Source organism: Haliotis rufescens, unplaced genomic scaffold (genome assembly GCF_023055435.1).
Source record: "Haliotis rufescens isolate VD_foot unplaced genomic scaffold, xgHalRufe1.0.p SCAF_23, whole genome shotgun sequence".
In the NCBI taxonomy this organism is placed as follows: Eukaryota; Metazoa; Mollusca; class Gastropoda; order Lepetellida; family Haliotidae; genus Haliotis; species Haliotis rufescens.
The window spans coordinates 9,254,678-9,268,307 of record NW_025963924.1 but is presented as its reverse complement, the minus strand read 5'-3'; the positions used below and the strand labels follow the sequence as shown (position 1 = coordinate 9,268,307).

General features: G+C 38.3%; 1 protein-coding gene across 5 annotated transcripts in view; it reads right to left on the bottom strand.

Moving 5' to 3' along the window:
- Nucleotides 1-11,207, bottom strand: part of LOC124123534 (endosome/lysosome-associated apoptosis and autophagy regulator family member 2-like) — a 67,317-nt gene extending 56,110 nt beyond the window's left edge. For 4 of the 5 annotated variants that reach the window (XM_046486716.2, XM_046486712.2, XM_046486714.2 and 1 more), the window contains exon 1: nt 10,922-11,207. In XM_046486716.2, the coding sequence (XP_046342672.1) occupies nt 10,922-11,011 (90 nt within the window). In that variant the 5' untranslated portion in view covers nt 11,012-11,207. Of the gene's footprint in view, nt 1-3,184; nt 3,400-10,921 lie in introns of those variants that run through there. The other variant, XM_046486713.2, reaches the window with a different exon arrangement.
- Between the last annotated feature and the right edge of the window lie 2,423 nt (nt 11,208-13,630).

The window sequence follows — 13,630 nt, the reverse complement described above, 5'->3', positions numbered from 1 at the left end:
GCACCTGTTCTAGCAATATTCCTGCAATATCAGCGTTAGAAACTAACAGTTTTCGTCCACTTGTAATGATAACATATAGCAAAACCCTTAAAAATGGCAAATTTCTACTTGTCCTTAGGATACCTTTACCACTGGGCAGTTTGGCAAGGACTATAAGACTAGTGCCAATTTCTAACGCTGAATATCATAGCAGTTTCACACATTGCACCATGTGGGGAATCAAACCAGGGCCTTCAGCCTGACAAGTGAGGGTCAAAACCTCTAGGCTACTGCCCCATGAATTAATGTGCTCCCCCCAGTGTCACATGGTACATACTCAAAACACAGAAATATTAGTATGCAAGTTGAAAAGACTGAAAAATATCAAAATCCTCTCTCAGATAATTTTACTGCCTACAACATACTACATTTGGATTTCAAGGGGGGCGGGGGGGACCCTCTGGACCCCCCTCGGGATCCGCCTATGGGGTACATTACGCATAATGTTGTCATCTTACACTAATCTTTTCTGAACTTTAGCATGTGTATTTATATGCCAACTCAAACCTAAACATTTGTAACTATGGCAACTGGGTTATCAGTGTTAGAAACTAACAAGGTCAAGGGGTCCTTGTCATAACCCTTAACATAATAACCCCAAGATATAGGGGTCGTTGATTCAAATACCATACAAATCCAGGAGCCCCTTCATTTCAAACATTGGTAATGGTGATATTTTTCTCATATCTAATTTAACTTTAGAGCTAATGTGGAGCTCTGTCTGCATCTACATCACCAGCATTACTGATCATTAAAGGAGTAACAATACTGATACCTCCCCTGGGTCTCATAACATCCACTTGGTCTACACTTGTGGATATCAGTTTTATTACTTAGCTCCCAGCAGAGCATCTTAGTTAGTTACCATGGTTACAAAGAGTTGAAATTGAGATAAACAGTCATTACCACATCAATAATTGTCGTAATTAGTGGTGAATTATTGGCTTCAGAATAAAAGTTGAACTGAACAGTTACAATTCATATCATCATTAGTCTGCAAATCCATTTACTGGGAAAATCTAATAAATCAGTCTGTGCCTAAAAGTGTCTCTTGGCATCATTTTTAGTTGATTTTTAGTTAATCAATTAATTTTACAAGATTCAGGCTTCAGACTGGTGGCTAAAGTAACAGACAGACATAAGAAAAAAAACAGGCTGCGATTTCAGCCATTAATCTGAAGCCAGTTAACTTACATTTTGTTCGACAAGACTGGATGATACTGGACCATATACTACATGAATTTAGGCTTAATGGTCAGGTGAGGTGAAATGGGGTTTAACATTGCATTCAATGTTATTGCACTTATATAACAACGTGCGTGCGTGCGTGCTTGCGTGCGTGTCTGCATGCGTGTCTGCGTGAGTGCCTGTGTGTTAGTACGCTTGTGCTAGCCCACTGAGATACCATGCCGACACCGAGCCGCCCAGTCCTTGTCTCAGCCCCTTATGCAAAATGCCAGGCAGAGTAACAAAAAGTACCATCTTTCAACGTCTTTTGGTATGACGTGGCCGGGGTTTGAACTGCCGACCTTTCGCTCTCGGGGTAGACGCTCAACCACTAGACCACTGAGGTGGTCTACTAAGGCTTATAAAGAAGAAAGAGACATCAAGAACATGCAAGGTGCATACTTAGTTTCAGGTTCCTCATATGGCGGACGAGCTTGCAAAATATGATATGATTGCATTTCCTTAGAATTTTTTTTTCATCCTTATCATCATTTGCCGTTCGTTTCTTTACCCTGTTACTGCTGGGCCATCATGGCCATACTTTGCCAATGTGATGGAAATATGCCTCTGGAGATAACATTGACTGCTACTGTCGACATGAACCAATCACTGAGCTCGATATAAAATGTTTTTTCGAGTTTCCTGAGAGCGTTTCGCTGGCACTGCATTGTGCATAATTATTGCTTATACTGCATACAGGGAACAAAACAGCATAGGCCATCATGGCCCTTCCGTATTTTCAATGTGCACCATCTAAAAATTGAAAGTCCCAATGGTGTGGCCTAGAATGAAGCCTGACCATATTTATATATAGATTTTTACAGTCCCTTGAAATTATTAATGAACCAAGAGCTACATGCAATATTCAAGGCAAGTGTCAAGAGCACAAGCCACTGTTTAGCCAATAAGTCAACACATTGCAGCTTGCATGTTAAAACCAAGAACATTTACTATTTTTACCATGCTCTCACTCTTAGGTCATGCACAAGACACAAGACTTGATACCGAGACACTGACCAGATGCTACATTGCTCTTGTCTCTTGTCTAAGACGCACCTGTCGGAGCTCCAGCCATAAATGTCAGATTCCCAGTCTCAACACTACCAAAGCCATGCCTGTGTGTCCGGGATTTATCTAGGATTCCAAAGTAAGCGCCCTTGACTGTTACAGTGGAAACAAATCTTCAACATTGGGATTTGCTTTTTAGTTTTCAGTTTCCTAAATTCAAATGTATTTCAACATTGTATCATACGACTGCATTCAATGCAATAATGTAAAACTAAGCCGTGTTAGAAATTAAGGGGGATCTTGGGGTCATTGAGCATGTTGAGGTTTGTTCCTAGAGTATTTGAATCGAGGGATCTCTTAAACCTTTGATATTTAACTTTAGGGTTATGACAAAGACCCTTTACCATGTGTAGTTTCAGGCCTTTACCATGTGTAGTTTCAGGCCTCATTTGTACCACTGCTAAGCATTAATGTCTCTTTACTTGTCCTGATATTAGTGAAATACAAATCAGATCTGTGAGGCCATAACATAAGTTATAAAAATGATAACTATTATATACAGTAAGCATTGGGAAGCCATTTGTGAATTTGTACCAACATTTGTTACAGACTTGGTACCCAATATCAACCTCAGCAGGTCAAGAAAAATATTTATATTTTCACAAGTCCGCAAAACCGATCTGCCATGAAACTACCTAATGGTTAAAATTGTAGTACACAACGAAATGTCACCAGTCTCCAATTCATTAATGGATATCAAACCTGCGCCTGTATCTGGAACGGAACATAGCCAAGGTTACAACTGATAATGAATTCACAACGCCATACACCATGAACACATCATTACATTTTAACAAACACAAATCACAATGCAGAACATGGAAGACGTTGAAGCATCAGACATACTCACTGTATTACATTCGTCCAGACAACTAACCACACTAAATCCTACGATATGAAGAATCAACAGAAAGGGTAATGCTTCACCCATTGCTTCACCACTTGCCACGTGGACTACACCATGCCAAATACCAGCTCGTCGTTTAAGTCAGTATGATTTGTTAATTATTCATCCAAGAGAAGCAGTACAATTGGAGACAGCAGTATGGCAGGCTGGAGATCCTGGGAAACCTTCTGACCTACTTACTGGGTCTATAGATTTATCTTTGGCTGAACATATTGTGTTTCACAAGTCCAAGTTACACTTTGATACAACACAACTGTTGCAATTTCAGCACCAATAATGGTCAATTCAAACATAGATCAAAAGTCCAAGGCTGCCTAGCCGGTAGATTTGGTAATAATAATACCTAGGGAAATAGTGATGTATATTGATTGACTGGTTAATTGTAATTTGCAGTACATTTGTATAATCCATGATGTATGAATACAATCTAGTTAAACTGGTATTTAAGTTTGAATACTCCTCTTTTTTGCTTAGCACATATTAGTAACATGTTCATGAGCATGATGAGTGAATGTTGTTTTCAGAGATTCAGCAAAATAACAGCAATATCAGTGGAGCCTAGGGCTGGGACAAGTCCAAATTTACTACCCGGGTATACACACCCCTATTACCAGACCCTGCCCGGGTATCCACTGTTGGTTTCAAGAGATGTACAAAATGTCCGATTGGGAATAGTTTGACAGTAGCCCGAGCAAAATGTATAAAATGATCTGGTGATGCATATACACTTATGTTGACAGAAGTTTTATCTTTATTCAAACATATATGTAATAAGAAATGCGTTCATAGTCACATAGAAATGCGAACATTAGTGACTTGTGTAACCATGTAGTTAATACTTAGTTATAGTGAATTTTTGTCATGAAACTATATTAAGTTACTAACCACAGGTTCGGGTAGTCCTGTGGGTACCTGGGTCCTACTCAGGACCCATCAGACCCGAGTACCCGAGTTACCCGTCCCAACCCTAGTGGAGCCTGTAATTAATCAAGTCTAGACAAGTGACTGATAGCATGAGCATCATTTCAAACAAACAAAGTGTTGAATACCATCAATAAGTCACACACTGAAAACACACATTCTCTTCCAAGACAAGAATCAGATGCCGAGGACCAGTTCTTCATTTGGATCGCCATGGGTCAACCATGATACAAAGAAACATGTTCAGAGATGACTAGTAAATTACAAAGGTTTCAGCACAGGCTGTATTCGCCATGTGACACAAGGGAGAAAGTGAATGAGAGCACCATGCACCATACAGGCACAGTATATGAAATGGTGCATTCAAATAAACCCTTATAGTGCACCTTCAAACTGCATACATCGTACATGGTCTCCTCATCGTAATTACTGAAAGATCATAGATTGGTTACATAGGAAGTAGCTTCAGTTATTCACTCTTTACAATCCGGAAGAAAACATTCGGAAAGTTACACAAGTGATCGTTTTCTCTGTGTAACATAGATCAGAAATGGTTTGAACTTGTCTAGTCCAAATGACAATCGATTTCGGCCAGGTAACGTGTGCAACACACATGGAATATGTCACCAAAGAAAGATCCCAAACAGGGTAACATCATGTTCTTTTACAAATCAAATGATGACAGTAGTAGACCAGACGATAGTGACCCTGAGTCGAGTCAGGCTGGAACCAAGAAATTTCATAGGCAATCAGGGACAACATAATGGACAAGGGCCCATTGAACATGTTGAAAGTAAGCAACAGGGCCCCGAGCCCCATTTACATTCTCTTCCTGTATAAACTTTCAACTATGTTTTGACCCTAGCAAGCTGCCTGCTTGTATTCCTTGTATTATTTGTATTAGATTCCTGAAGGATGCTACGGCAGCATACAGTAAAGGAACCAATAAATAAGATTTGGTACAGGTATACCAATTGGATGGGTCATGATACACATCGTGATACTTTATTTGCTCTGTTTTTGCATGAAATTCTCAATGTAACAATAATTATGTTACATGTGACCTGGCTGACAAGGGGTGCTTGCTATCAACCAGCTTGTGCTAAATTCTCACGACAGGTTACTTGTTCTTGTCATGCTAATGAAATTATGTAATAAGATTGATTTCATTATCATGATTATGGCATTTCTGTAACGCTAGCCACGGTAGTTTTCAGGATGTATCTTGAAATATTAGTTTAAATCGATACAGACTTAAACATTAATCAATATATAGGTAGTCATATCTTCAATTATATTGGCTGGTGAATAATCTCAATGCATCAATGAAGCATAACACCCATAACTGCCTACTACCTAATTCTTTATCTTCTTATTTATCAAACCATTATACTTAACTGGAAACAGTCAATTGTACAGGAGAACATGCAATGGGAATAGTCTCAAATAAATCACCTTCATTTTGTATGTAAATAATGATAACATATATACAGGTAACAATCAAAATTGAATTTTAAATTTTCATCTCATCTGAACTATTTCTTTCACATGGGGAAGATCGCTTCACAAAAACAACTGCCTGATACCTTCCCTGCATTTTAGAGTGCAACGTTAAACAACAAACAAAAAAACAAACAAAAATCCTACATTCTAAATAAAGTGGTAGATTTTCCATAAATATTGACGCATGCATATAAATTGATGCATTTTTCCTGACAACTCACTGTAATCTTATTTTCACTGCTGGAAATAGGTCATTTGTTTCTGATTGAATGCCATTGTGTAGCCTAGAAAACAATGTACATATAGTTGTTATGCAAATATCATCCATGTAAATTGAAACCTGCAGACAGTGTGTACAATTCATTGATTTAATCAAGGATCTGTTCCTGTCTGTAAACATTTCACCATCATTCACCATGTTCCTATAGTCGTCTATGCCTGGGGACTCAGCAGGAACTACTCTTTCAGTTGGGATATCAATAAACATATGGGTTATTGATTATTAGAAATGTTGACAAGCTTACGGCAGAATTTACCAGACAAGGAGTTCGCCCAAGTTCTTGAAGACCATAACAACCATAGAGCAGGGGTAATTCAGAATTCTAGGCAGGACATTGATTGGCCTTAGAAAGGATCTGTGTAAAATATACTACAATTCTCCAACATCATAGGCCATTTGAAAATATTACCAAACCAGATGAACTCTCTACTCATATATTATCCCAGTCAGACACTTATCCCATATTTGATTCTGAATTCCTCATGCAGTGATTTACTAGCTCAAAGAGTGGTAACATTTAAGGTCACCTCTAAAATGCTGAAATACCACTTGCCCTCTGGATACCTTTAACATTAGACCAACTGACAAAAGCTGGCAGGGCACTGCTAAATAGCATTCCTGTCATATGGGAAGTCTAAACAACTATAGTATCAATATCCAGTCTGTCTCCAGCTTACTAAGGGTAACTGATAATGTTTCTTGTATATTAGAGTGAGTGAGTTAAAGTCACTTTGAATGTGTTGAACATGAATTCATTTATATCACAGCTTATCAGCTTGGGGTGGTCAAAATGGTGCATACTTGTTGGGGGTGTCAAGATTCACTGATGTTTTGATGCATTGCAAATTTACACCTGGCAGTACAATACTTTTCAAACATTTATTAGAGAAAGTGTAATCTAAATGAATTTTGAACAGGTTTGATTCAAACACTTTACTGTGCAAACCATCCACAACAGAACAAGATTTTTTATATTCTTCTCAATCTCTGAATCAGTCCAAAGTCATGATTGATCATCAATGTACATGACAAAAGACAATTGACTGACTGGATCATTTACTGTTTTTGCTATTTAAGCCACTAGTCTGAAGCCCGAGTCTAGTAACATTTTGTTTGGTCTAGTATGCTCAGCTTATGGCCATGATAACAGTCCACATATCAATACTAAAATCTAAAGAAAATTACACCAAGAGACAAGTTCGGGCTAGTTGATGCAGATGTTTTTGGCACAAACTGCTGTATGTTTTTAATCTAGGCACCCTTATTCTAAAATTATTAAAACTAGCATTATGACAGGGACCTCTTGAATTTTATTCAAACACTTCAAATGAATACTAAACATAAATTGACTCACAATCTCAAATTTTCAGCTGATGCTGCAGGGACATATCTCATTATCATACCTACATGACAGAATAATGAGATCTGATTGGTTCACATGATTTCTCAGCACAGGGTTAGAAATTGGCAATAGTCCTTTAGTCCTCACCAAACTGCCCAATAGTAAAGGTATCCTAAGGACTAGTACTAGTAGATATTGGCCCATTTTAAGGGTTTTGCTATATGTTATCATTATAAGGACTAGTGGACAAAAACTGAAAGTTTCTAACCCTGCAGCGGGACAATAAATCCCTTGTACCTGGCCACAAACGAGACAGGCTGCACATGGATTTCTGAGAGGGAGAATAAATCCCTTATACCCCGCTTTGAAGCAAAAAGCTGCACGCGTTCTCCTCCCCGAGTCAATGAAAGTCATATAACATAGAATAAGTTAACCTCAGCTCACTCGAACAGCTGTTAATTCTTTAACAATGTCACATTAAAACATGTCCATACTAGATACATTCGTTGTAGCAGTATTACGTGGGGTACATATGGTTTTATGTGTCCCTCGTTAGGTTTTATACAACTCAACGGATGTGGCTTAATGCATCCCCCGTTAGGTTTTATATCACTCGCCTGGGAACATAAAACCACATGCACCCCTCATTATACTGCTACAACTGATATTATACACACAACAACCATGTCTACAAGCCAGGAGTTGGCCCAAGCACTGATGATGCACATGAATATGGACAGCTGAGCATGTAACATGTGTCAGGGAGCAATTCAAAACTTTGATCTTGGATATAATCAACAGGTCTGCAAGTTTTCACGCCAACAAAATCAACTTTTCAGGGAACTTATAGTTCAAATAAATAAATAAATAACCGTGCCATTTGTCAAATTACTATAAAAATATGCATCACTAATCATTGGTAAAATGTGATAAAACACAAGACTGTTCCATTATACTGAGCTAGGGTAGACCTTAATATGTTTAATACAGCTATACTTGACCATTCTGACAACTGTGAACATGATGAAATCACCTACTGCTACAATGGATCAGCCCAACAGTGGTCATTGTCCACAGCTGAGCAATACCTCAGGATCAATGTGTAATATTAACACTATGGCCATTATCGTGATTATGAAATTGGACTCATTCAAGGAAACCAGAGAGTTTTGTTTTGATATGAAACTGAACTCATTAAATGAAACCAGAGATGACAAACAACAATCTAGGAGGCTTCCACAGATGTCTTCATGCGAATGTCTTCAGATTCGTTGAAATTGTAAAGAAGACTGAGAAAGTGGAACAGACCAAGATCTCCCATATGTCTTTGGTGCCCTGCCTCTTCCCTGAAAGCACACCTATCGGGAAACTGATAATCATCTCTGCAGACTGAAGGATTAGCTGGTCAATGGACCTAAGACCCCACTACAGTATTTCGATGCTGTTGGAAAACTTGTTGAAATTGGTCAAATAAATAGAAAACTGTGAATGTGCAAAGACGTTTATCTTCTGGATAATTATTATCATTGTTATGATTTTATTAAATACCCTAGTTTAAACTCTGAACATGACATGAACATATGAATATAGATTTATAGAATATTGATGTTTAAAGAAATATCACATGAAATAGTAATGTTAAGTTTAAATGTTTGATGCAACTAAACTATATGTGTCTAGTCAACTACCTTGTTTGGGTGAATCTATTTTACTGGAAAGGTATGAGTCTATGGATTAGTAATCTACTCAACCATGACCTATGACAAGCTGTCTGATAAGCTGTCTGATAAATGAGGAGACACCATTCACAGTGTCTCATAAATGGGATGAGTGAAAAATGAAAGAACACCAATCAGCAGTCTCTCTGTTAAGATAACAATTAGTCAATCAAGTAATTCCACTAGAAGCTGTCAACTGGATCAGTGCAAGGACACTTATATAACATGTCATGATGTTGTAGCACATCCCAAATCATTTTCAGTATCATACGCCAATAGTGCATTTTGTTCTGGACAGTGAAAAGTCTTAGTTTCAAAAGCGATTGTATGGTTAACTACAGTTAAATCAAGGAAAGTCACTTTGATTTCTCAGTACCAATGAATGAGAATATATAAAAATAGGCACATGATCATAAGAAAATGATACTAGTCTTTCATTTGTGGAAAACTTAGACAGCACTCTAAACAAACACTACACTTTCAATTCAAGGCAACCGAAGATGTTGCAAAACTTCCATATGTGGTTTAAATTATCTCCTGAAATACTGGGATCATTGTGACGCCAAAGCAAGTATGTCGCTTCCAGTTGTAAATTGATGAATATTGATTGTAACAGCTGAGTAATAGTTCACATTTTGTGTGGCAATGCTTAAACAGCAGTCAGCGGACAACCAATTCAAAAGCAGCAATGTAAATTGGGATAAAGATGCGTAATTATGAACAATGGGTTACAAAATGCCAAAGTGGACCAAGCTAAATTTGGAACGACTGCATGAACATGAAGAATGTAACTTACTCTGCTATAATGTCCAACTGCTTCTATCTGTGTATGGTGCCTTGGTTTTTATGCAGTAGTCTCCATGGTCACTATATCATGTACATTGTTTTAGGGCTAGTGACCTATTTGAAACAAATAGCACTTAAGATATAGCCGAAATTCATTACCTTCTTAAATATCAACACACAATAGCCTACAATATGTACTAAGAATCACATATATGAGAGTCTTTCTGCCCTTCATCAGGTGAAAGAAGTTGTTATCCACAATATTCCTTGTCAAAAATATGATATGTGTCTCGAATATGTGCTTTGAAATGTTGTTTTGTGAATCATGAAATTGCCATTGTATATACTTCATCAACATTGTTTTTGCTGCTTCATCAGCAGAACTTATAATTAATGGTCAGCAGTGTTCAAATTTAAGCCTGTTAACAGGGGGCTCCTTGAGGTTTGCCCAATACTTTTTGAATCTAGGGATCCCAAAATCATTACTGTTACCATTAAGGTTATGATAAGGACCTCATCACTTTCATACTTAATTTCAAATATTGGTTGGCAATGGAAATTAGGGTGCTACTAGATAAGAGAAACAGTGACCAACAGTATTTCTAGAAGTCCTTCTAATATCTTACTTGGTGCTGACGAAAGGTACAGCGTAGATGTTACACATTGTTTACCTGTAAGGGTCATAATCGGTCTCCAATGAAGTGTTACTGAGATATGACTATTTTAACTTGTCTACACTTATATCTCACGGAACATTATCAGTGATCATCTACACTCAACATTAGGCCCATATTGGCCTAGACAGCAGAAATTCTGCCACTGTTTAATCTGTGAATTAAAATGCAGCGTTAGAAATTGGTACTACTCCTGTAGTCCTTGCCAAAATGCCCAATAGTTAAGGTATCATATGGACTAGTAGAAATTTGCCATTTTTAAGGGTTTTGCTACATTTTATCAATATCATTATAAGGACCAGTGGACTAAAACTGTTAGTTTCTACTGCTGAATGGACCTTACAAACTGCGTTGTCGTTCCTACTGATATAAAGGCTTATTTACCCAATGACACAGTCTACAAATACTACCGACGTTCATTATAGGGAATAAAACATAACCATGTAAAAATCTTACCGGTTGACAAGTCGGAACATCGTCTGCATCAACATGCATCAACAGGAGACAATATGCGATTGCAAATGGCCACAAGTTGTTCCTTAACATTGCACCAAAATATCAGTAATTATGTCCACTTTAAGCTGTAGATATGTCGTATTTCTGCATTCATCCAAAATAATAAGCCAGGAGGTATTTGACACCCAACGCTCACGAGCAGGCTTCTATTTCACTGGGCGATAAGAGAGGGATGCCCTACACTTGCCAAACTGTGCTAAAAATAATCTACGGCGCTCCCTCTCGAGGCGCATGCGTCAAAGGGAAAAAGGTCTAACACTATATTCTTAACAGCTGTTGTTATAAATATTCCCTGACAATAAACGTCTGCTGATAATAAAAGTTGATTTAAAAGTTTGACTGTACTTTTGACCTTTACGATAATTATTGACTGGTGCACTCTCGAAATAGAGAACAGTACTTTATCAACAGTCAAAAGGGATTATCGTTCACTGTTTTCCTTCCTTACTCGAGTTTCAATGATTTATTACTTGTTCCAGAAATATAAACAACAACAAACAAATATACCTCTAAATAACCCGCATTATTTGACATGGGGAAAATGTTTATTTTGCATCATGTGAAGTTTTAAATATGTATATCGATACCCAAAATTTAAGACAAATTTTGCAAATTCAAATTCCGTTGTTAATGAGCTTTAAAAAATGATATCCAACAACGTCCGTGTTTAACACAATTAATGAGAGTGGTTTTTTTTCTTAAGCAGCGTGCGTTTAGCAATATTCCATCAATATCACGGCGGGGGACACCAGAAATGGGCTTCACACATTGTACCCATGTTGGAATCGAACCAGGGTCTTCGGCGTGACGAGCGAACGCCTTAGCCACTAGGCTACTGCAACGCCCCGATAACAAATGAGAAACGTTATGTTTCTCATAAAAAAGAAGTTGACATCCATATTTCTCTTCTTTATGTATTATTATAGCCAGGCATATATAGATGCTCTGTTTAATGGTTACTTTGAAAATGTAGTGTCATCCCTCACCCAACCCAGACAGAAGTCGTTTAATTACATCTCACTAAATGTACATACATGTATATATAATTCATTGTAGATAGAACGTTACACACTTTCGTTACTGTATGCGTGTTGTTGAGTGAGTGAGTATGGTTTTACGCCGCATTTAGCAGTATTCCACCAATATGTGTGTTCTTGAACACACTCCAATATTCCTGCTATATGGCGGCGGTCTGTAAATAATCGAGTTTACACCAGACCATCAAGTGATTGACATCATGAGCATCTAAAAACGCATTTGGGATACGATGACATGCATCAACCAAGTCAACCCGATCCCGTTAGTCGCCTCTTAGGACAACCATAATCGCTGAGGAAGAATTTTAACCCGGAATACCGCGATGTCGCTATGTCGCGATGTTCCACAAAGTGATCGTAGCTCTAAGGTGATCGTAACCTATACGACAGTCGTAGCGCTCCGATCGCTTTCTTGAACAAGGCTCGGGGTCTTAAGGAAAGCAGGGTCACCTTCAGCTGATGATTTCTCCCCGTTGAATTTCAATACCATGGTCCGCATGCACAAAGCGATCTTAGCGTTAAGATGGTCGTAACTCCCAACATCTTTGTGAAATAAAAGCCCGGACTCTGATATGGGCCGGGTCTAAAAGTAATCTGAAATTGATAAAGGCTTGGGCCCCATTCGACAAAGTGATCTTAGTGCCACGTTTGTCTTAAGTCAAGTTAAAGTATGGGAAAAACGATCACCTTAGCGCATGTTTTAAGATCGCCTTGAGAACGCCTCCGTGGTCTAGTGGTAGAGCGTCCGCCCGGAGAGCGGAAGGTCCGGGGTTCGATCCCCGACCGCGTCATACCAAAAGACGTTAATAGATGGTACTTGTTGTTACCCTTTCTGGCGCTCGGCATTAAGGGGCTAAAACAAGGACTGGTCGGCTCTGAGTCAGTATACTGTGTCTGAGTGGGGTATTCATGTTAAACTGCGACATGGTATCTCAGTGGGCTAGCACTATAAATCGGCACCAGTCCGGACTAGTACAAGCAGCCACAATCACACGCACGTGCCTTCACGTCGCTATATAAGTGCAATAATCTTGGACGCGACGTTAAACCCTACTTCACCTCACCTCACCTAAGATCGCCTTGTGGAACGTAAACCCTATACTTCACCTCACCTAAGATCGCCCTGTGGAACGTATTTAATTGACTAAATACGGTATTAGCCATGGGAACCACAGCTTGGACCAGCACTCTTCATGGTTCGGTGCACCAGGCTGTCACCGACCCCAGATGGTGGAGCAGTTATGTAATCACATGGTCACAGCACATACAGACAAGTAATAAAAACAGTTATGACATGATTTTATTCGATGTGGCCTTGACAATATTTACAGAGTGGAGATTGAATACAGATGAAACAGACGAGACAAAGAATTTCATTTATTCATTTACAGTGGATAGTGTACATATTTACAAATATATAAGAAGAAAATATTATTTAGTTTAGTTTTTGCTGCAGTGTAACTCCCTTTTTTCTTATTATTTTTTAAAATATTTTTATTTCAATTCAGTAGACATAAATGTAACATTGGTACATGAGGTATATAAGTGTATCAATTCATAGAATCTTAAAACATCAAGATATGGTTACTAGTATATACATATATTGAGATTG